The sequence below is a fragment of the Coregonus lavaretus genome (genome assembly GCF_964263955.1).
Source record: "Coregonus lavaretus genome assembly, chromosome: 15".
NCBI lineage: Eukaryota > Metazoa > Chordata > Actinopteri > Salmoniformes > Salmonidae > Coregonus > Coregonus lavaretus.
Window position 1 is genome coordinate 23,536,258 of NC_140002.1, and position 25,554 is coordinate 23,561,811.

At 46.5% G+C, this 25,554-nt stretch overlaps 1 protein-coding gene across 1 annotated transcript in view; it reads right to left on the reverse strand.

Annotated features, from left to right (window-relative positions):
• Window positions 1-25,554, reverse strand: part of LOC311143193 (rho GTPase-activating protein 7-like) — a gene marked incomplete at its 5' end in the record, with an annotated part of 73,857 nt that overhangs the window by 12,768 nt on the left and 35,535 nt on the right. The window contains 5 exons of the mRNA XM_084178979.1: window positions 1,424-1,597; window positions 1,703-3,114; window positions 3,511-3,574; window positions 3,758-3,839; window positions 3,971-4,042. Coding sequence (XP_084035105.1) covers window positions 1,424-1,597; window positions 1,703-3,114; window positions 3,511-3,574; window positions 3,758-3,839; window positions 3,971-4,042 — 1,804 coding nt within the window. The remainder of the gene's footprint in view (window positions 1-1,423; window positions 1,598-1,702; window positions 3,115-3,510; window positions 3,575-3,757; window positions 3,840-3,970; window positions 4,043-25,554) is intronic.

Below are 25,554 nucleotides of genomic sequence, written 5' to 3' on the forward strand. Positions count from 1 at the left end.
ACTATAATTTTGATATAATGGAATGCCAGTCCTTGCATCCATAGCTCTGTCTAGGAATTCGAGAGTGGTTACATTTCTCCAGCCCCATCCCTAAGCTTTTTACCGAAACAGGCCTGGGGAGGTCGCTTTGTTATTGATTCTACTGCTGATTGCCGGTTTAAGCAATCACTTTTACTCCAGTTGGCTACACAAATTAATAATGGCAAACACTTTATTAATTGATCCGTGGGGGAACCAAGGTTAGGAGATCAGATTTCGAAACATGGGTGAGGAAATAGCTACAAACAATGAAAAGCAATATCTCATTCTGACAAAACAGATTGCGATGTGTTGACTTCCCATCATAGAAATAGATAGAGGACTCATCATGGATATAACCTGTTTTAGTATGGATGTTGCCATTGAGGGCTTCCACCATCTGCTGTCACAGACGCTATAACTGTAGCTCAGTTGGTAGAGCATGGCGCTTGCAATGCCAGGGTTGTGGGTTCGTTTCCCACGGGGGGCCAGTATGAAAATGTATGCACTCACTAACTGTAAGTTGCTCTGGATAAGAGCGTCTGCTAAATGACTAAAATGTAAGATACAAAGATGAGTCCTCTCTATCTCTATGTTCCCAGTATGTGTTTCTATCTCACCCTCATTACGTGTTTCCTTTGTAACGCTATTTGAGGTCACTGCCGTTAACCGCAGAGAGGAAAGGTTCCTAGCCACTATCTTTGAGATAACATTCCACCATATCTTTCATTAGTGTACTCTATAGGCTATAGGTCTTCACCCTGCGCTGTAGACACTTCACCCTATTCTAGCAGATGGTGAGCACATGCCTGCCTCTTTCAAACTAAAAACGCAGGGAAACTTTGGGATGTGCAAGCACTTCACTTTTCACAAATGTAAACAGATGTTTTGCCAGAAAGTAGAATCGTTTGGGATCCAAGCTCCCTTTAAATCACAGAGATAGATGCCTGGCCAATGCCAGAAAAGTTACCCCTCTAAGAGCCAGATGGGAGTGTACACCACAGACCTTAACCAAAAAGGAATGAAGAGAATCTGTCTATAATATCCCTATGAATCTAGGACGAAGGTTATACTTTGTCAACAATATCTACATGCGGTTATTACCTAGCGGGGGGGGGGGGGGGGGTTTACAGCTCTTGAAGCATTGTGTATTTTGTCTTGTGAGAGGCACAGCAAGGTTGCAGCGTAACATAAATAATAAATTAACCTCTAAACAAGCTGCCTCCAATCTTCCTCCTCTTCCCCTACCAACCACCCCTTCCCCACCACCCTCCCACTTTTCCCTCCTCCCCTCATCGCCCTCCTCCTCCTCATTTTTCTCACTCATCCCCTCCCTCCTTCTTTCTCCACAGCCTTCCCCATACCATTCCATCTTTCCTCTCCCTCTCCCCCTCCCATTCCTTACCAGTTCCAGCCCTGCTTGCTGGAGGGGGAGTACTTGTCCATGAGAGCAGTGAGTTTAAGCAGGGAGAGTTTCTGCAGAAGGTGGAGTTGAGAAACAGGCTGGGCCTCGACTCCTGAGCTGCTAGGGGCAACTGAGGGAAGACTCTGCTCGCTGGACCAGTGGTGCTGGCTCCGTCTGCACACATATACAACAGACAACAGAATGGCAGCCATGTTAATGTGGTGATAGAGTAATAAAGACTTCTTAATGAGTACTCAGACCAGCTGACATTGCTCTCACCTGATACTGCATGTTGGTGACTGTGCATCAGGGTCATCTCCATCCGCAAACTCCTTCTCTAGGCTCTCCTCATCCCCTTCACCCTCACGCTCCATGGCTCCCGGCCCCAACTCCTCTGCCTCCTTGACCTCCAGGTGGATGTGATTGGAGGAGGACAAGGGGCAGGGCGAGGGTGTGGAGCGGCGGTTAGAGTCTGAGTCGCTGTCCTCCGACAGTTTGTCTGTCCAGGTGTTGACGAGCTGCTGCAGGCCGATGATACGCTCCATCACACTGTCCAGCGCCGAGAAGACCTCATCGTTTTCGCTGATCTCCCCCGTCTCCGCCTCCCCGTGATGCTCCACCTCCTGGCCAATCACCTGACCTATTGGCACATTGTCATAGATACTGGCTCGGTGGTCCAATGAGGCTAGGGAGCTGCAGCAGGCGGAATTCTTGTTTTTGTCCCCTGCGCTCCCCCTGCTCCGTCGCCCACGGTACCCGTGGAAACTCCCAGTCCTCCAGTTGACGGAGGTGTTGTCTATGGGCAACAGGATGTTGTTGTGGGTGAGGGCTGTGGGGAACGTGCCTGGCTTGTGCCCCTGAGGGATCTGGAAGACCAGGCTCTCGTGGTTATTCCTGTCGTTCTTGTAGTCCTGGTGCTCTCGGACCGGGCCTCTGTGGAGTCCCACTTGGTTCTGTTCTCGGACCCTGACGGTTCGATTGTAGTTGCTGCGTACTCTGGTGATGGGGCTGGGGGTGCTGACAGTACTGCTGCTCTCCGAAGGGCTGGGGCTGCTGCTGCCCGAGTGGGGGGAGGAAGGCGAGGAGGAGGCCTGGCTGTCCGGCCGGTCCATATCCCTATCCCTGTCCTGCAGGGTGGAGATGTCCAGACACTGAAGCCGTCTCAGCCTGTACTCGACATCCAGACTCTCCTGGAGCACGGGGCCAGAGATGACCAGCCTGGCCCTGCTGTGGCCACTGTGGGCGGGAGAGCGGAGGTTGAACGTGCCCCTCAGACGCAGTTTCTCCATCTTCCTCAGCAGACTGGGGCCCTTCTTCCTGGGGGGCTTGTCAAGGAAGCGCTCCTCAGCGCTGCTGAAACTGGGCGTCTCACCCCCTGGGGAGGGGGGCCTGCTAAATGACGTGTCTAGGGACGGGATCTTGTTGATGGAGGAGCAGCGAGACAAGCTCCTGCTGGTCTCCTGGTCATCAGTGGTGGTCTTGGGGCACTCACGGCCCTCGCTCTCGGTGCTGCTGGTGCTGTGGAGGGAGTAGACCTCGTGGTGGTCATTGGCGTAACACAGGGACATGTCCTGGCTATCCGGTGAATGTAGGAAGCCCATTCCCTCCAGGCGACGCCAGCTCCTTGTCCGCCTCTCATAGGCCCATTTGGTGCTGATGGCACAGGGCACCTCGTCCTCTGATCCCTCCCCCTGAGAATCACAAGCAGACAATCAAGATGCTGTATATGAAGCCATGTAGCAACAAAATAACAGGGCCATCTATTTCTGGACATTCTGTAACTCTTCAGAGATATCTTTCACAAAGACAACTACATTCTGAGAGAACTAGACTGAGAAAATGATTATGCAACATTATTAATTCAAGATGAGTTTCCGCCCTAATTCTTTCCGCCTTTGCCTCACTTTCTCAAACAGAGACTAATGAAAGATAGAGGAGTTTTGAGGGTTGGTGGAGCTATCTATCCAGACATCGATATCAGTGGAAATCGAAGTGATAAATGCTAACGAGGAGCTTTTCCTCTGGTTCCTGCTGTAGCTCTGACAGAGCTGCCATGTTGGTGTTCCAAGGCGTTCACTCTCACTCACCCGTCTCTTTGATCTGCCCAGCTCCAGCCTCAGCTCCACAAATTTGTTTAAAGTGCTTAATCTCCTGGAAGCAGAGAAGCATGGCGGTTAAACAAACACAGCAGCATGGGACCCACTACCAAACACACCGACTCTCACTTTCTCTCTCTCTCTGTCTTTCTATTTTTTTCTCTCACACACACACTCTCTCTCTCTCTATGAGGAGATACTGGTGAGGAGAGAGTGGATGGGAAGTCTAGCTTCTCACCTGCAGAGGGAATCAAGCGCGTCCTTATCCAGAAAACCGTGATCACTCTTTACCCAGTCTATAGCAATGGGGAACCTACAATCTGAGAGGCAAACAAGGCAAATGAAAGTGGGATATGACACTGTTTGCTATGGATGAGCAAACATGTGGATGTGGTTTGTACTGTAATAGATTGTGCTTGATGGCTTGAGAGGATTCATATTTGATATTTACCTTTGTATAATTGCACGTACTGGGGGAAGCCGGCCGCTCTCAGCCAATCGCAAGCCTCCTTCGCTTCGATCTCTGCAAACAAAAACAATATTCAAATTCAATGAAAATTATTTTCTGGTCGGCCCATTTTAATAAGAAGGCAAATACAGTATTTGTGCATATTAAGCGAGCTATTTTACACTTTAGTCACATTCGCAAAAATATTGTGGACAAAAATAGAAGCAACTCTCATGTTGCTCTCTCATCTCTGAGAGGGTATTAATTAAAGCAGGAATCCTTAATGGTGAAACTGCCGTGTCCGTTTGCGATAATACAACAACAAAGAAGTTACTGCAAGCAACAAGCACTGTTTTTTTCCCTCGACATCATTGCACGCACAATAGAACAGCAGCATATGTACTGCTTTTTTCCCCCCTTGATGTGCGACGCTCCCCGAGCGCTCTCCACCTCTGCTTTTCAACAAAACCAAAACAATAACAACGGCCGTGGGGCGGACAGTGGCGCTGTTTTGCCCTACTGCGGATTCCATATTTTAGTGGCTTTTTGGAAGATGCCAGCCTAATTACTCCTTATTGGCTAACAGTGGTTTATGCGTGTCAGACACAGAAAAGGCAGGTAGGCATTTGTCAGAAGTGGCTTAAGTCCCTTCTGCCCCACACAGCCTTTCATGTCCCCTCTGTTCAGGTTCCACCCATCTGGTAACTCCCAACATTAACACAGCATTGTCAGCGACAGATGGCAGAAAGAAGGAAAGAAGCGCACTCTTTCTTTGAACTCGCTGGCATTCCATGAAACCCAGAGAGAGAGAATGAGAACATTAAAAGAGAGAACAAGAGAGAGACCGATAAAGAAAGAGATAAAACGAAAAAGAAAGAACAAGAGAGAGTTCTTGGAATAAGGTGTCTTTTTCCCAAGCCGTGAGGGTCAGGGGAAGACAGCTGGAGGTTGAGCTACACAGAGCAGATGGCTGAGATATGTAAACAGGGGGGAAATGAACTGCGAACATCACAGTCATCACAAGACCCCTCTGACGCAGGGAATAAGAACTCTGCTGGATGGGAGCAGGGTTCATCATACCAACAGCCAGGACAGATCACTAACTGTTAGTGTTAGAGGATGATGACTTCTGTTCTTGTCTCAGTGGGGGGTTGGACGGGGACGAGGTGGGGTGGGGTGACATTTGCGAGGGGATCAGCCGTACCTGCAGAAGTATCACATAGTATCAAATAATTTTGACTGAGGCTCTAAAGCCAGGGGTATCTGAATGTGCCTGTCAGGGAGGTAAAATGAAGCCTATGGTGGGAATGTTGTTACCTCCCTATTCATAACATCCTGCACTGTGATGTAACTATACTGTTAGCCACCCAAACAAGCGGTCAGAATGACATCACAGGGCTGAAAAAGGCCTGAGACAGGGGACCCAGTTGCAGTATAAGTGATGGCCCCAAAGAGTGGTAAACTCCTCTACGCCAAAAACAATGAACTTCACAGCGCCTACTGCAATGCATGCACTCGTCACCGTTCCACCACTGTATGAGCTGTGCATGACTGTTATATTACCATGATTGTATCAGCCCTCCAATTTTAATAAGGCCAAGCAGGGAAAGGCTCTTCCTTTTCCAAATACCTCAGGCCGCTTTGGAGGAAGTTGTGCTTTTGGGCTCTGGGTTCCGATAAGAGATGTATGCTCTCGATTAGACCCCTCCCTCGCAGCGCCAGTAAGTCGGAGGAGCGTGTTTCAGGGGTCTGAGAGGGACGGGATAATGGTGCTCCGTTCTCTGCAGGTGGGCTGTGTGTGTGTGTGTGTGTGTGTGTGTGTGTGTGTGTGTGTGATGTTTGCAGATAGCAACGGCAGCAGTATAGTGATTAAGGAGTCTTCACCTCAGGCTAGCCTTGACTCAACCTTCACGCTGCCTCCCAGAGCGGCATCCCAGCACACACCCAACACACACCACACACAGTCACTCAACGCCTGGAATCACCTTACAAAGTGCTACTACTCTGTGGCCCTCCAGGCCTAGAGGCCTAGCTGTCTTTCTCCAGAATCCCAACGCCTCTGTATGAGTTGATAGACACGAGAAAAGCATCTCGAAGCCATTGTGTGGTATGAGAACATCTCTCTAATCTGACAGTTTACATGGTTCTGATCTTCAAAACGTCCCTCCAGAGACAGTCTCAGTGGAATGCAAACACAGCAGACCTCTGCTTTTAACTGGGATGGCAAGTGTCAAGTGAGGCGTAAAAGTGTTTTGAAAACCTAAAATGTCTATGAACTTGAGTTGAGAACTGTAACTTTGAGTGCTAGGGATGATGTGGTCTAGTTATATATTTAACCATGTCAGAGATGAATGTACAGTATGTACAGTGGGGAAAAAAGTATTTAGTCAGCCACCAATTGTGCAAGTTCTCCCACTTAAAAAGATGAGAGAGGCCTGTAATTTTCATCATAGGTACACGTCAACTATGACAGACAAATTGAGAAAAAATAATCCAGAAAATCACATTGTAGGATTTTTAATGAATTGATTTGCAAATTATGGTGGAAAATAAGTATTTGGTCACCTACAAACAAGCAAGATTTCTGGCTCTCACAGACCTGTAACAACTTCTTTAAGAGGCTCCTCTGTCCTCCACTCGTTACCTGTATTAATGGCACCTGTTTGAACTTGTTATCAGTATAAAAGACACCTGTCCACAACCTCAAACAGTCACACTCCAAACTCCACTATGGCCAAGACCAAAGAGCTGTCAAAGGACACCAGAAACAAAATTGTAGACCTGCACCAGGCTGGGAAGACTGAATCTGCAATAGGTAAGCAGCTTGGTTTGAAGAAATCAACTGTGGGAGCAATTATTAGGAAATGGAAGACATACAAGACCACTGATAATCTGCCTCGATCTGGGGCTCCACGCAAGATCTCACCCCGTGGGGTCAAAATGATCACAAGAACGGTGAGCAAAAATCCCAGAACCACACGGGGGGACCTAGTGAATGACCTGCAGAGAGCTGGGACCAAAGTAACAAAGCCTACCATCAGTAACACACTACGCCGCCAGGGACTCAAATCCTGCAGTGCCAGACGTGTCCCCCTGCTTAAGCCAGTACATGACCAGGCCCGTCTGAAGTTTGCTAGAGTGCATTTGGATGATCCAGAAGAGGATTGGGAGAGTGTCATATGGTCAGATGAAACCAAAATAGAACTTTTTGGTAAAAACTCGTCGTGTTTGGAGGACAAAGAATGCTGAGTTGCATCCAAAGAACACCATACCTACTGTGAAGCATGGGGGTGGAGACATCATGCTTTGGGGCTGTTTTTCTGCAAAGGGACCAGGACGACTGATCCGTGTAAAGGAAATAATTAATGGGGCCATGTATCGTGAGATTTTGAGTGAAAACCTCCTTCCATCAGCAAGGGCATTGAAGATGAAACGTGGCTGGGTCTTTCAGCATGACAATGATCCCAAACACACCGCCCGGGCAACGAAGGAGTGGCTTCGTAAGAAGCATTTCAAGGTCCTGGAGTGGCCTAGCCAGTCTCCAGATCTCAACCCCATAGAAAATCTTTGGAGGGAGTTGAAAGTCTGTGTTGCCCAGCGACAGCCCCAAAACATCACTGCTCTAGAGGAGATCTGCATGGAGGAATGGGCCAAAATACCAGCAACAGTGTGTGAAAACCTTGTGAAGACTTACAGAAAACGTTTGACCTGTGTCATTGCCAACAAAGGGTATATAACAAAGTATTGAGAAACTTTTGTTATTGACCAAATACTTATTTTCCACCATAATTTGCAAATAAATTCATTAAAAATCCTACAATGTGATTTTCTGGAGAAAAAAAATCTCATTTTGTCTGTCATAGTTGACGTGTACCTATGATGAAAATTACAGGCCTCTCTCATCTTTTTAAGTGGGAGAACTTGCACAATTGGTGGCTGACTAAATACTTTTTTCCCCCACTGTATATGTTCTGACGTATGACCAACATTTGACCTCTGAATGTAAACCGGAAGCTTTTTTGCTGAAGACACCATAAGTCATGGAACAGATAGAAAATAACAAAACAGAACAGATTGGACTGACGTTGGCTATTTTACGTAAATTCTCTGAACCTTTGTCATTAGTTCTAACTAGCAACATAAATTCTCGTCTTAATTCTCCTTTATTGTTATGACGCAACAAGCAGCCTGGTCTCAGAGAAAATAGTATAATACTGTAAGTCCTCCAGGATGTTTGATAGGTTACATCATCCAATTCGTGTGATATTGTACAACCGGGTAAGATGTATGATACTATACGTCCTCTAATTCGTATGATATTGTACGACCCACTCTGGAAATTTGATGCACTTTTAGAGTATATTGTTCCAAATGAATAAAATCAAAAAGGGTATTCATATTAATATGTTTAGTGTTTAATAAATGAATGTGAAAATGTGTATGTCAGAATCTAGACATACTCCATATGTTAGAGCCCACTATAAGGAGTATAATGACACCATGATGTTGTCTGTATCATGTACGGTTGACAGATCATAATGTCTTACAGAAGACATGTATCGGTCTAAAAAGGACCTAAAATTGCCACTTTCCTTGTGATTTTCTCAACAATGGTTTGTGATATAAATGTAAAAAGCATGTCAAACATCCTTCCTCCCAATTAAGTTTCTATGTGAGAATTACCGGAACAATCTGAGATACCAAAAATAATTTCCGCTCCTGCTGGCGTGGAATCGCCCATAGATGCTTGATGAATCACAAATTCACTTAGCAGTTATATCCAACTGTTGGTCATTCCCATTCATGTTTGTGTCCAGTTAGCTCTCTCATGTACTGTATGACACAAACTGACAGTATCACTCAGTCAGAAAATCTGAGTTCATATGGAAAAACTAACAATGACTTTAATATAAAACATGGCAATCAGAGGGCACCTGGTGATTGTCACACAATAACTAATCCCCCTTAACAAGTGTCAAGTTAAAGTCACACAGCTGTTCATTCTCCACAGTGCTACCTATTCATTCCATCTACACCAGCCCTGGCTAGGCTTAGCTCATTATGTTACTCCCATGCCAAAGTTGGTATAATTGTTCCTGCTGCTCGCCTGTGCTCTGTTGCTTCTGGTTGCTAACAACAGTCCATGTAATCCACTCATGCCAATGGAAAGAGTGATTTTCGCTGCTAAAGTTAGAGAACTGTAAATACTCTCAGAATAAAGAAAATATACTTAGTGGAATAAAGTATTCTAAGAAATACTAGACACCACAATGAAAAGGTAAATCTCAACTGAACCTTTCCAGAGGACCATCTGCAAATGAGCCCAACTTATGTCTGGGTCTGCTCTCCATCACTTTGAATCATGTTGACTGGGTGGAAATACTAGGCATCTAATGGTCAAGTAGAACTATGCAAATTACAAGAAGCCACACCATGGGAAAAAAGCAACAGAGGTGCTAAGCCTTTTATGTCTGATTCCAAAGTAGCTGGTTTTCTATCATATCTCCTATTTAATCTAATTTTGTAACTACAAATTGTACGCTAGATAATGTGGGCGTTACAGGAAAGCCCCATACAAACCACCGCCATAGATTTTTCAACTAACCTGTTCTTGGCAATACTTTCTTCATTCTCGATTCAGTGAAAAAAGTATCTTAGAAATGTCCTTTTTCAGTTGCAGTGTCAATACTTCCTCCGAAGCTGCCTCCTCTCCTTGTTCGGGAAGGCTTCAGCGTTTGTCGTCACCGGCCTTCTAGCCGCTGCCGCTCCTCATCTCATCATTCCATTGGTTTTGTCTTGTTTATTACACACACCTGGTTCATATCCCCTCATCAGTACCTGTATAAGTGTTCCCTCTGCCCCCTTGTCTTTGTGTGTGATTGTTTATTGTGGAGGTTCAATTAGCCCTGTGGAGCTCTTTGTATTTTGTATCTATGGGTTATTTTCACCCGTGTGCATCGTTATTTTCCAGTGTGCCTGTTTTCCGGACTGGAGTGTTTGACGCATTGCTGCGTACTACTGTGTTTCGGAATAAAACTTTTATTCAGTGATTTGCCCTCCTGCGCCTGAAACACACACCCAAACATGGAGTCAGCAGGAGAAGCGAACATGCCGGGAGTCGTGGCACGGGTCCGGGAGCATTCTGATATGCTAGCCAGCTTGGAGGAAGCGATGGATCGGGTTCTCCAGGCCGTCCAATGCCTGAACAGGAGAGGACCCAATCCTTCGAGACCAGCTGAGCAACCGGATCCAGTCACCCACACCCCAGCACCCAGAGGGACGGGACAGCTGCCCGCTGCCAGGGATTCCTCCTGCAGCTGGACCTCTACTTCACAACCATCAGCCCGGCTCCATCAGAGCGGGAGAAGATGTCTGCCCTCGTCTCCTGTCTCTCGGGGAAAGCCCTGGAGTGGGCCAACACAGTTTGGAGTGAAGGAGGAGCCACGTTGGACAACTACAGGGAGTTTGCTCGCCTCTTCCGGGCAGTCTTCGACCACCCGCCCGAAGGAAGAGATGCGGGCGAGCGGCTGGTCCAACTGAGGCAGGGGACGAGGACCACGCAGGACTTTGCCCTGGAGTTTCATACTCTAGCGGCTGGGTCCGGGTGGAACGAGCAGGCCCTCATCGACCGTTTCTGGTGCAGCCTGCGAGAGGACGTCTGAAGGGAGCTAGCCTGCCGGGATACCATGTTGACTTTAGACAAGCTGGTGGACATGGCCATCCGGTTGGACAACCTGCTCGCTGAAAGAGGACGTCCTGGAGGGGGCCTGCCCGTTCCACCTCCCTTCAACCCGGATTCAGTTCCGATGGAGCTGGGTGGTGCAGCAATCCGGGAGAACGGAGGATGGCAGCTCCAGTGTCACTCTTGTGGCAGGAGAGGACATTCTGCTGCACGCTGTCGTCAGGGTTATTCCGGGTCAGGAGGCGGCAGGCAGGGCACTCTCGCGTCACCCCAGGTAGCGCAAACCCACCCTCGTTCAGAGCCCTCTGCTGCGCACTGCACTATACACGTCACCTTCCCTGATTACACAGTAGTTTCCCAGTGTAAGGCGCTGGTCGATTCAGGCGCAGCTGGGAACTTTATGGACAGGTTTTTGCTCATAGTCTAGTTATTCCATTGGTACCCCTATCCCTTCCACTGCCCATCAAAGCACTTGACAGTCGGCCATTAGGGTCAGGATTCGTTAGGAAAGTTACAGCACCAGTCACGATGGTTACGCACGTCACATTTTTATTTTTAAAGTCTCCCGATTTTCCTGTTGTGCTGGGTCTTCCCTGGTTAGCACTACACAACCCAACCTTTTCATGGCTGCAGAGGGTTCTCACAGGGTGGTCGAGAGAGTGTCAGGGTAGGTGTCTAGCTGTTTCCATTGGTGCAACCACGGTGGAAAGTCCAGACACTACCTCCACCGTGCGCATTCCCCCGAATACCTCAATTTGGCGCACACATTTTCCAAAACGCAGGCGACCAAATTACCACCTCATCGGTCGGGGGATTGTGCGATAAACCTCCTGGTCGATGCTGTGCCTCCCAGGAGTCATGTGTCTCCCCTGTCGCAGGCTGAAATGGAGGCGATGGAGACATATGTCTCCGAGTCCCTGCGCCAGGGGTTCATACATCCCTCCACTTTGCCCGCCTCCTCAAGTTTATTTTTTGTGAAGAAGAAAAAAGGAGGTCTGCGCCCGTGCATTGATTACCGAGCACTGAACAAGGGGACAATACGTTATAGTTATCCTCTACCCCTCATTCCATTGGTAATCGAGTCAATGCATGGGGCACGCTTCTTCACAAAATTAGATCTCCGGAGTATGTACAACCTGGTGCGTGTCAGAGGGGGACGAGTGGAAGACAGTATTCAGCACAACCACGGGGCATTACGAATACCTGGTGATGCCGTACGGTTTGATGAATGCTCCATCCGTCTTCCAGTCCTTTGTGAACGAGGTGTTTCGGGACATTACAGCCGTGCGTAATTGGCCGACTCCAACCACGGTAAAGGAGGTGCAACGCTTTATTGGCGCTGCCAACTGCTATCAGAGGTTTATCCGGGGATTTGGCAAGGTCGCAGCTCCCATCACATCTCTGTTGAAGGGTGGGCCGTCCCGGCTCCGCTGGTCTGCTAAGGCTGACAGGGCCTTCAGTAATGTGAGGGTTCTGTTCACCTCAGCCCCGGTACTGGCCCATCCCGATCCATCACTACCGTTCGTAGTGGAGGTGGATGCTTCCGAGGTAGGGATAGGCGGTGTCCTATCTCAACGCTCAGGCACGCCACCCAAGCTCCGCCACTGTGCCTTCTTCTCCAAGAAGCTCAACCCGGTGGAGCAGAACTACGACGTTGGTGATCGGGAGTTGTTGGCTGTTATCAGAGCCCTGACCGTGTGGAGGCACTGGCTTGAGGGGGCGAAACACCCTTTCCTCATCTGGACGGACCACCATAACCTGGAGTACATCCAGGCAGCGAGGAGGCTGAACCCTCACCAGGCCAGGTGGGCCTTATTCTTCATTCGGTTTGATTTTACACTGTCTTACATCCTGGGTACGAAGAACGTAAAGGCAAACGCACTGTCACGGCTGTACGACACAGAGGAGAGGCCAATAGACAACTCCCCCATACTCCCGGCCTCATGCATTGTGGCGCCAGTAGTATGGGCGATGGACGCGGACACAGAGCCATCTCCACCTCAGTGCCCAGCTGAGCTGCAGTACTGGTGGCCTATCTTGGCTAAGGACGTGAGGGTGTATGTCTCCTCCTGCTCAGTGTGCGCCCAGAGCAAGGCACCTAGGCACCTCCCAGCGGGTAAGTTACAGCCTTTACCAGTTCCACAACGGCCATGGTCCCACCTGTGTATTGACTTTCTCACTGATCTTCCCCTCTCTCAGGGTAACACAACCATCCTGGTCGTTGTGGATCGCTTTTCAAAAGCCTGCCGCCTCCTTCCTATGCCCGGTCTCTCCACGGCCCTGCAGACTGCGAAGGCCCTGTTTACTCACATCTTCTGGCACTACTGGGTGCCAGAGGACATAGTGTCTGACTGGGATCCCCAGTTCACATCCAGGATCTGGAAGGCGTTCATGGAACGTCTGGGGGTCTCGGTCAGCCTGACCTCTGGGTTTCACCCCGAGTCTAATGGGCAGGTGGAACGGGTGAATCTAGATGTGGGTAGGTTCCTGCAGTCCTACTGCCAGGACCGGCCGGGGGAGTGGTCGGTGTTCTTGCCATGGGCCGAATATGCCCAGAACTCTCTCCGCTACTCCTCCACTAACCTATCGCCTTTTCAATGTGTTTTAGGTTATCAGCCGGTTCTGGCATCTTGGCATCAGAGCCAGACTGAAGCTCCTGCGGTGGATGACTGGATTCGGCGTGCGGAGGAGACGTGGAACGCTGCTCACGTCCACGCCAGAAGGCTAACACTGACCACCTCCGCAGTGAGGCCCCGGTCTTTGTATCGGGTGATCAGATCTGGCTTTCGACCCGGAATCTGTCCCTCCGCCTGCCCTGCCGGAAGCTGAGCCCGCAGTTTGTGGGGCCGCTCAAAGTCCTGAGGAGAATAAACGAGGTCATCTGTCCCTCCTCAGGCTGGTGGTGGCTGGTCCGCTCCAGGAGTCTGAGGTGCGGGAGGTCCCTCCGCCCCCCCTGGACATTGAGGGGGCCCTGGCATACTCTGTCTGTTCCATCCTGGATTCGAGGCATTGGGTGGGGGGCCTTCAGTACCTCGTGGATTGGGAGGGGTACGGTCCGGAGGAGTGGTGCTGGGTCCTGGTGAGGGATATCCTCGATCCCTCCCTGTTGCGGGATTTCCACCGTCGCCATCTGTCTCGCCCTGCTCCGAATCCTCTTGGCCGTCCCCAAGGCCGGTGTCGGCGCGCTGCTGGAGCTGCGCGTCAAGGGGGGGGAGGGGGGGGGGGTACTGTCATGATGTTCTCCGAAGCTGCCTCCTCTCCTTGTTCGGGCAGGCTTCGGCGTTCGTTGTCACCGGCCTTCTAGCCACTGCCGCTCCTCATCTCATCATTCCATTGGTTTTGTCTTGTTTATTACACACACCTGGTTCATATCCCCTCATCAGTACCTGTATAAGTGTTCCCTCTGCCCCCTTGTCTTTGTGTGTGATTGTTTACTGTGGAGGTTCGATTAGCTCGGTGGAGGTCTTTGTATTTTGTATCGCCGGGTTATTTTCACCCGTGTGCTTCGTTGTTTTCCAGTGTGCCTGTTTTCCACACTGGAGTGTTTGACGCATTGCTGCGTACTACTGTGTTTCGGAATAAACCTTTTATTCTGTGATTGTCACGTCTCCTCCCGTTGCTCCCCTCCGGCGCTCTGATTCGCCGGTCTACTGAACCACCGGTCTGAGCGCACCACCTCGGCAACACCGGAATGGAAACCCATTCACCTCCAGCGCACCTGCACCTCATCATCTCATCACCACCCCTATATAGTCCTGAACTGTTCAGTGTTGTGTTGTGTGTGATTGTTAGTGTCATGTCGTGTACTCGCTCTTTGTTGTTCTCTCGCCCAGTGTTAAGTAAACCTTTACATTGTTGATTCCTGCATCTGCGTCCTACCTCTTCGTATCCTCAGTACTCGTCACAGTGATTTGCCCTCCTGCGCCTGACTCCTTCAAATCACTCACCACATGCAGGTGGTTCTAAAATAACCATAGAAAATTCAGAAAGATATTAAATACATGTTTTGGTAACACTGTGTGACGCTCTGTCATCTACTTCTATACATGGCCACTGCCGCATTGTATAGAAACAACTAGTTCCTGCTAAAATGCTGGGAAATGCTAGATGTGCGGCAGCTAAGATGGCGAGGAACATGGATTTAATTTATTTCTGAGTTTTCGCTGGTTTTTGTAGAACCACCAGCAACTGACATTTCAATTTTTTCACAGAATCGACAAAGAAAGTAATGCCAAGAGCAGGTTAGTTGAAAAATCTATGGCGGTGGTGTGTATGGGGCTTTCCTGTAACGCTCAGTAATGGACACCAAAAATCTTTGGTTATATCACATTATATGGCGTACAATCTGTAGCTACTAATTTTGCAGCCTAAGCGCTATGAAGATGTATGGAGTAGGCAAGAAATCCATTATATTACATACTCTAACATTTTCACTGACATTAATTTAAACAATTTACAGGCACCTGCATGAAGAATACAATAAAACACTCTCCCACATAACATTCAAACCTTCAGGACAGACATAAAATATTCAATTTGTACTCTGTAGGCCTACATTCTTAAGATGTCATTTGAATATTTTATGTGGACGTTCTTTATAGTATACATTTTCTTAATTTTAGAGTAAACAAAAACATAACTTTTAAATCTATGCGAAAACATAGTCTAAATGTTTCATTTACAGTTAAATAAGTATATTTTAAAAGCCTGTTGCAAAACTATATATGCTACCATATGTATTAGACTAGAGGACTGATGCTCATGTGGTGTTGCATAATACCTCACATCATCTGAACTCCTCACCTCATCTTGAGCATCATCCTCATGAACCTCACAGCTGACATCCTATCAGGTTACTGGCTCTCTGAATATGTTAATACATCTAAGTTGATATTTGTCACTGTCCTTGAATTTGTTATAGTAGTACTGAAGTAAACAGAATAAAAGTTGTTACTTACTTGTAATCAACATGGTGCTGTAATGTTGTCAGATATTTAACTCATAAAATACATACAAATTATACAAATCCAATCCAAATCAAATATTGAAGACAAGTCCAGTTCTCTTGGTCATTTAGGGCATCATAGTGAAATCAGTAAAGCGTTTCCACTTTCCCTCTCCTGCCTGGACCATACCAACTGCACTTAACACTCACCCCAGAGGGGAGGTTTCCAAAATTATATCATAGATGACCAAGGCTGTTGACTTTGAAAGCATGCCATGGTATTCATAAAGTATTTAACACACTGTGACAACTAGTAGAAATGTAACATCTGATATAAAATATTAACTTTAAATGAGCTAAAGTATCCCCTCCCCCTTAAGAGAGTGTGGTTGATCCCATGACGTTGCCCTGAAGGTACTAGACTAGAGTGACCCTGGTTTTAATGTCTATGGAGTGACCAGACAGAGATTTCCAAACCTCAGACTCCGGTCATGAGGGCATATTTTCCCTATGTAGTCAAACTTGATAGTTAAAATTAGTTGTAGCAGACATTTATCAGCCCATCAAAATAAACAAGGAAACTCTCTAAGACAGTTAGGCCTCAACCAAGAACATGGTGAACTTCCCTCCCCACAGGCTACATAATGAGCATGTATTTTTATGTAATACAGAACAATGTGTGTGCTTTATACTATTCCCTCCAATATCCAGATGCCACACATTCATGTTCTCACTTTCCTTGACAAAATGATTCATATTGACACTATCTTTACTGATACTACTACAAAAACAATCAACACATTTTTGTCATTAGAGCTCACTCAGGAACACATTCAGACATTTACAATAAATGTACCTTGAAAGTCTAATTATTCCCCTATGGTACCTATCTCTAAAACACCAACAAACACCATGTGGTCCGACCCTCTCCTGAAGACCCTATCACATCATCTTGTAAAAGGCGGCCATTGTTTCAAAGCAGCAATGGAACAATAATAACACTAATGATGACCCTTAAAGCACCATGGATGATGACAGAAACCTGCGGTGCTAATAGTTCTCCACTCCAAGGCTTCATCAGGATTCATTCCTAGGTAAGTCATTAGTGGTAATAGGTTCCATTTACAGCGTAGGTGTTTGATTAGAATCTTTTTAATGTGAAAACCCCTGGAGAGGTCCACCGCTTCGCTGCATTAATTCACAGTTGAATGAAAGATGGAAAGAAATGTAAACAACTAATGACTTTCACACAAGAGCGAAGATACAGGACCCATGATCCCCTTAGCAACCTTCCTGGACCGCTTAGCTCTGGTTTATAAAAAAACCAGGAGATAGGCATTCTTGGCTGTTAATGGGAATGAAATGTTTTTCTTGGATGACCCGTCCCTAGCCCAAGACTCTGGCTTATGTGCATGATGTCATAGCATAGCCACGGGAATAGTCCTGTATTAGCGGATCGATATAGCCATCGGCTAAAAACATCGCAGCACCCCCACCCCCAAATATCTTAAAGCGACTATGTGTCATAGACTATCACAATGCAGACTTAAGTTTAGTTTTTTTCCCTCTAGAATGTGAAACCGCTTCTGCTTTGTGTCTATGTAATAAAGGGTAACACATTACTTGACACCCAGCGTCATAACACGTCTGTAGCTCAATTGGTAGAGCATGGCGCTTGTAACGCCAGGGTAGTGGGTTCGATCCCCGGGACCACCCATACGTAAAAATGTATGCACACATGACTGTAAGTCGCTTTGGATAAAAGCGTCTGCTAAAAGGCTTATTATTATTATTATTATGTCATAATATGTAATAACAGCTGACATTACTTGTTATAACCTGTCATAATATGGTCATAACACTGTCATGACACATATATTTACACCTGTTGTGACATATTGGGTTATTTTATGGCTGGTTATGACACCTACATAAGTGTCAAAACCCACAAAACCTACCACAGAAGGCAAAACATTCCATTACACCATAGCCTACCTGTCAACAGTATGTTTATGTTATGTAACATTTTGATATAACATTGACCATGTTAAATTATCACTGTAATTGCGCACACATTGATGTCAGACATGCACCTACTCCAATGCTCTGTTGCTGATGACTGGGATGAATGCAGGAACAGATTTCAGGAGCAGGACAAGACACCCTCTTTTGACTGATGACTGATATAAGGGCATGTACGTGATAGGACTATCTGGCTTATATGATTATGATGGTCACAATGCTTCCTGGCAGTGTCATAAAGTGTATTTTCTTAGTCCAAGTAAAGTGACACAGGATGGTCATAATGCTTGACTGGAAATAATTAATTACATCAAAAACAAAGGATTTAAGAGACAAACTTTCAAATGAAAGTAAACTTCTTCATAGGGAACAAATTATTTGAATAAATGTTGGTTTTGACACTCTTTTGTAGGTGTCATAATCAGCCATAAAATAACCCAATATATGTCACAACAGGTGTAAATATATGGGTCATGACAGTGTTATGACCATATTATGACAGGTTATGACAAGTTATGTCAGCTGTTATGACATATTATGACAGTGTCATAACGTGTTATCACACTGGGTGTCAAGTAAAGTGTTACCTAATAAAGTAATAGCATGGAAATACCATTCATAATACATGATTGGGGGTGTGCACTGCAGCCCTCCTCCCATCACAATTTTTAAAAAATTCTATACCTAATACACTATATTAAACATATTTGCTGATGTTGAATAGTTTGAATTCTGTCAATGTTCGAAGCTTGCTGTTATGTAAGAGATATTATGACTTCTGGGCTTTCTTCCTGAGGACCACAACTCCCACATACTGAAGTGATAGTGATCAACAAGGATGAAAGGATCGCTGCTTCTGATATTTAAGTCTCTCTCTCTCTCTCCCATCAAATCAAACGTAACCATGACGACAGTCTGATCCTACTGAAGTCAAGTAGCACCTTGACAAAGCAGATATTTTTCTACATACGCTATATGTACAGTCAGCTTGCCTTACAATAAATGCACATCACTGAGAAATTGGCATATGGAGACATGGAACCAGGCTGGAACTAAAGAAACCACACTGAACACTACAACAAAGAAGATCTTTCCACATCTTCTCACTTTACGATATGAGCTTGGACAGGTTGGCTGAAAATGACCAGGCTATAACCATCATGGGTCTATACTGTATATCAAAGACACACATCCAGAGGTCCAATAGCATCTTTCTCCAAGCCATCATTCCTAAAAATGATGTCATCAGCGTTAGAATATTTGGGTTGATGAAATGATGTCACTCCAACAGCTGTGGCAGACTGGCCAGCAGCCATCCGGTCTGTTCTACTGGCTGGTTTTTATTTACAACGCTGAAGTATTTACAATGACTGTGATTAATGCTAATAGCCCAGTCTCTGTATTGGAAACAGTTAGATTCATCCACCGAGACTGATCTAAAGCAACACTAGTGACATGTGGACTGTGGGTAGGTTTAATACAAAGCGACATACATTATGTCCTAGTGTTTTCTGTGAGAAGGACAAAAGGACAGCCGTGTGTGTGTGTAGTTACTGCATGTGAAAGTTACCCTGTCCTCTTTTGTTTGCTAGGCCATAAAACTGAGAGGCTCACTTAGGCCTGACCTCTGCGGTTGGCAGCCGCTGAACTGCTAGCCCCTGGTCACTGTTTTCTAAGATTACACAAGAACACACTTCCTTTTCCCAAGCAAGAGGAGGAGGGCGTCAGACTAGGAAGAATTCAGCCCCGCTCCCAGGGGAGTGTGTGTGCGTGTGGTTATGAGCGAGTGAGGGAGGGTATGTCATGTGTTTACTTTCATGAGCTTTGTTTATATTTGTGTTTACTGTGTGCATTTTTGATTGATGTGTGTTGATGTGTGTGTGTGTGTGTGTGTCTGTGTGTGTGTATTTCTGTGTCTGTAATCTGAGTCAAGCCTCTTATCTTAAGGCTGGTATTTCCGATGCTGCAGGAAGCTCTCTCTCTGACTCTAGAACTGTGTCCCCTTCCACTGACCACCCTCTCCACTGACTGTACTGCAGCTCCAGTGGCGGCCAGGTCCCTATCTCTCCATCTAGCCTCTGTGTACAAATCAACCTGTCCTGAACACGCCGGGCACCTCTTTACTGCAACCAGGATGTACGGAGCACACTCACTGACCACCCCCTCCTTGCTCAAAATAACTTCTAACTTTAGCAGAAATATTTTATCAGAAGCTATGATGATAATAATAAAAATACACTATTTTTGCCTCTTTGTATACCCTTTAGGGACAGAGGTGGCGGTGGGGAATGAAGCCCTGCCCTGCATTGCCCTGCCATGGTCTGAATGTTATTGTATAATAGTGGTGAGTTTTCAGGTCCTGTTTGTCTCTGGCTGTACTAAATATAATTGCCATAGAGCTCAGAGCTTTGGCTACAGTTGGCCAGACTGTCAGGGGTGCTGAAGGTGGGTGTGGTGCAGGAATCAAGCGCAGGACGCAGAAACTAAGTCCAAAAGACTTTAGTGAAATATTCACGTAGTACACGAGCAAACAAGCCCGGAGGCGAGAAGAAAGGCGCACACAGGCGTCAAACAATAGGCGCACTAACATGTGCGAAAACCTCTCCAAAACAACGGAGGGAAACACGTAGCTCAGAACACCAAACAGAAGAGCAATCACACACAACACCTGACACACACAACGAGAACTAAATAGGACACTAATGAGGACTAACTAGACATAGGTGTACAACATCAAGACAAAACCAAACGAACATGAAACATAGATCGGTGGCAGCTAGTACTCCGGGGACGACGACCGCCGAAACCTGCCCGAACAAGGAGGAGGAGCAGCCTCGGCCGAAACCGTGACACAGACTCTGTCACAGGCCAAGCAACAGGGCCAGCCTCCGAAATGAGCCTCCGACGAGCTACAGAATCAATTAAGTGGGGATATAATTAGAGCTGTGCTTTATTAGTACTTAGGGATGATCTGGGGCGCAGAGTAATGGAGCATCCATGTACAGTTCATTTGGAAGGCATCTTTATCAGGACACTGTAGAGCTTATGGCTGCTATGTTGTCTGACAACAGATCTGTGTTTAGTTGCATAACTCTGCTATTGAATTGGAGTTTATGAACATAATTAAATGGAACAGTTTAGCGAACACTGTTGAGTTGGTCTACATCTATCTATTTAATATTTTTATTTCTGTCTAATGTTTATATTACATGATGCTGATCTGGACCATTGGATTTGGTGGTGTCTTATAGAATTATGTTAACATTTTATTCCGTTTTATTTTGAGTTCTATTCTGGTCCTGTTTTAAGAAAAAAAGTTGAAATATCTCTAGGAGATCTGTACAGTAATATTTAAAACAGAGGTCATGTCAGAAAGATTTTCCTGTAATAGAAAACCCAATGTTCTTTATTCAAGTTGATAATTGCCCTGAGGGCAGGACTCCCCCCTCCAATCTCCTCCATCTTAAACACAGGCTGAAACAAATGGAAATAATGACAGATTCTGACTCTGAACATTCCATGGTTGGGTAAAAAATGACAAAGGGGTTACCCTAGATCAACAGCCTAGCAATGGACCCCACTTAACTTACTTGTTAAGGTATTCAAACGTGTGTGTTTAGCATGTGTACTTGAGTTAACCTATATGACATGTGCACTTGTTACATACACTATGACGTGTGTAAATGTTGACATACATTATTTACAGCCCTCTAACCAATTGTACTATTATGTGCGTTTTTCTGCGTTATTTGTAATTTATTTTGTACATAATGTTTCTGCCATCGTCTCTTATAACCAAAAAAGAGCTTCTGGATATCAGGACAGCGATTACTCACCTCGTATTGGACAAAGATTCTTTCTTCAACGAGGCGGCCGCGAAGGATATCCTACAGACACCCGACAAGGCCCAAATCCCCGTCATTCGCATGAGGAAGAGACGGAGATATCGTGGACGTAGGTCGGGGTGCCTTGTAAGGATCCGACGGCGAGCGAGTAAACTGCCTCTCCCATCAATCCTATTAGCCAATCTTCAATCATTTGAGAATAAATTGGATGACCTAAGATTACGGTTATCCTACCAACGGGACATTAAAAACTATAATATCTTATGTTTCACAGAGTCGTGACTGAACGACGACATGGACAACATACAGCTAGCATCGGCAGGATAGAACGGCTGTCTCCGGTAAGACAAGGGGTGGCGGTCTGTGTATATTTGTAAACAACAGCTGGTGCACAAAATCAAATACTAAGGAAGTCTCTAGGTTTTGCTCGCCTGAGGTAGAGTATCTTATGATAAGCTGTAGACCACACTATTTACCAAGAGAGTTTTCATCTATATTTTTCATAGCTGTCTATTTACCACCACAAACCAATGCTGGCATTAAGATTGCACTGAATGAGCTGTATAAGGCCATAAGTCAACAGGAAAATGCTCATCCAGAGGCAGCGCTCCTAGTTGACAGGGACTTTAACGCAGGGAAACTTAAATCCATTCTACCTAATTTCTACCAGCGTGTTAAATGTGCAACCAGAGGAAAAAAAACTCTAGACCACCTTTACTCCACACACAGAGACGCATACAAAGCTCTCCCTCGCCCTCCATTTGGCAAATCTGACCATAACTCTATCCTCCTGATTCCTGCTTATAAGCATAAACTAAAGCAGGAAGCACCAGTGATTCGGTTAATAAAAAAGTGGTCAGATGACGCAGATGCTAAGCTACAGGACTGTTTTGCTAGCACAGACTGGAACATGTTCCGGAATTCTTCAGATAGCATTGAGGAGTACACCACATCAGTCACTGGCTTCATCAATAAGTGCATCGATGATGTCGTCCCCACAGTGACCGTACGTACATACCCCAACCAGAAGCCATGGATTACAGAAAACATCCGCTCTGAGCTAAAGGGTAGAGCTGGCGCTTTCAAGGAGAGGGACTCTAACCCGGACGCTTATAAGAAATCCCGCTATGCCCTCCGACGAACCATCAAACAGGCAAAGAGTCAATACAGGACTAAGATTGAATCGTACTACACCGGCTCTGACGCTCGTCGGATGTGGCAGGGCTTGAAAACTATTACAGACTACAAAGGGAAGCACAGCCGCAAGCTGCCCAGTGACACAAGCCTACCAGACGAGCTAAACCACTTCTATGCTCGCTTCGAGGCAAGCAACACTGAAGCATGCATGAGAGCACCAGCTGTTCCGGATGACTATGTGATCACGCTCTCCGTAGCCGATGTGAGTAAGACTTTTAAGCAGGTCAACATTCACAAGGCCACAGGGTCAGACGGATTACCAGGACGTGTACTCCGAGCATGTGCTGACCAACTGGCAAGTGTCTTCACTGACATTTTCAACATGTCCCTGACTGATCTGTAATACCAACATGTTTCAAGCAGACCACCATAGTCCCCGTGCCCAAGGACACTAAGATAACCTGCCTAAATGACTACCGACCCGTAGCACTGACGTCTGTAGCCATGAAGTGCTTTGAAAGGCTGGTCATGGCTCACATCAACACCATTATCCCAGAAACCCTAGACCCACTCCAATTTGCATACCGCCCCAACAGATCCACAGATGACGCAATCTCTATTGCACTCCACACTACCCTTTCCCACCTGGACAAGAGGAACACCTACGTGAGAATGCTATTCATTGACTACAGCTCAGTATTCAACACCATAGTGCCCTCAAAGCTCATCACTAAGCTAAGGATCCTGGGACTAAACACCTCCCTCTGCAACTGGATCCTGGACTTCCTGACGGGCCGCCCCCAGGTCGTAAGGGTAGGTAACAACACATCTGCCACACTGATCCTCAACACGGGGGCCCCTCAGGGGTGCGTGCTCAGTCCCCTCCTGTACTCCCTGTTCACCCATGACTGCATGGCCAGGCACGACTTCAACACCATCATTAAGTTTGCCGACGACATCAGTGGTAGGCATGATCACCGACAACGATGAGACAGCCTATATGGAGGAGGTCAGAGACCTGGCCATGTGGTGCCAGGATAACAACCTCTCCTTCAACGTGACCAAGACAAAGGAGATGATTGTGGACTACAGGAAAAAAAAGTGGAACAGGTTGAGATCTTCAAGTGCCTTGGTGTCCACATCACCAACAAATTATCATGGTCCAAACACACCAAGACAGTCGTGAAGAGGGCACGACAAAGCCTATTCCCCCTCAGGAGACTGAAAAGATTTGGCATGGGTCCTCAGATCCTCAAAAAATTATACAGCTGCACCATCGAGAGCATCCTGACTGGTTGCATCACCACCTGGTATGGCAACTGCTTGGCCTCCGACCGCAAGGCACTACAGAGGGTAGTGCGTACGGCCCAGTACATCCCTGGGGCCAAGCTTCCTGCCATCCAGGACCTCTATACCAGGCGGTGTCAGAGGAAGGCCCTCAAAATTGTCAAAGACTCCAGCCACCCTAGTCATAGACTGTTCTCTCTGCTACCGCACGGCAAGCGGTACCGGAGTGCCAAGTCTAGGTCCAAAAGACTTCTCAACAGCTTCTACCCCAAGCCATAAGACTCCTGTACAGCTAATCATGACTACCCAGACTATTTGCACTGCCCCCCCACCCCATCTTTTTACGCTGCTGCTACTCTGTTAATTATTTATGCATAGTCACTTTAACTCTACCCACATATTACTTCAACTACCTCAACTAGCCGGTGCCCCCGCACATTGACTCTGCACCGGTACCCCCCTGTATATATAGCCTCCCTACTGTTATTTTATTTTACTTCTGCTCTTTTTTTCTCAACACTTTTTTGTTGTTGTTTTATTTTACTCTTTTATTAAAAATAAATGCACTGTTGGTTAAGGGCTGTAAGTAAGCATTTCACTATAATGTCTGCACCTGTTGTATTCGGCGCATGTGGCCAATACAATTTGATTTGATTTGATTTGAAGTGTGTACAGTACTTGTTGATGCAGTGTGTGCAGTGGAAAGCCAGGGCATCATGCAGGCTGAAGGTCACAACAGTCCCTAGTGGGGTTCTTAGTGTTCCGGAGCCTTCCCAGAGCCTTCCCATCAGAATATCCCAGTCCCACGCCATCCCACATTCTGTCTCTGAGCCACCGACCTAAAATAGCATCTCTGATCCGTTCAGCTTGTTGTCCATCCATCCAAGAAATGTCTGAGCTGTGATGTACATTGGCCTGTTCTCTCTGATCCCCTTGCCTTCATCTGTGTTTCACATGGGTTTAGCTAAAGCCATCACGTGGAATTAGGCTCTATTGACATGGTCTTTAGTGTCTAAATCCAGAGCTCTGACATTTATTGAAATAGGGTTGGTCTATACCCATACCCGTCGCTATGGGCGGGCCATAGGGGGCCGGGCCCGCCCCCAAAAATGCTTGTGCCCCCCCACCCCCCACTTGAGGGAATTCAAGCAGCTGCTTGTTGTCGCTGATGACTCCGATTTGAACCCTAACTTCAGTTTGAACTAGGCTATATACAGTAAAGTATGTGATAAAGTATGTCAACAAGTAAAAATGTAGTATTGCATTACCCAGGTAAAGGAGTAAAGGAATGCTGGATTATAATTTAGTTTTGACACAATTCTTTGATTCTATGACGTTGAATGTCCAATAGAATTCAGTCTCAAAGTGCTTTCTTAATTACAGCTGGAGAAGCCCATTCAATCATGCAGGTGTGGAGATTGTTGCGCCCGTCAATGTCAGTGTTCATCTGCTTAGCTTAGGTAAAGAAAGACGTCTCCAAGATGTCTGGCAGAGGCCCAAAGATTACCCATTCAGCTCAGAGACAGGAGGGAGCCTGTGCGATTTAGGCAATGCCTGGACTGAATACGTGTGTGTGTATGCATGTGTGCGTATGTGTGTGTGTGTGTATATGTGTGTTTGACTGTACACAATAGGAAGAAAGGAGTGTTTGCCTCTCCTCTCCACATGC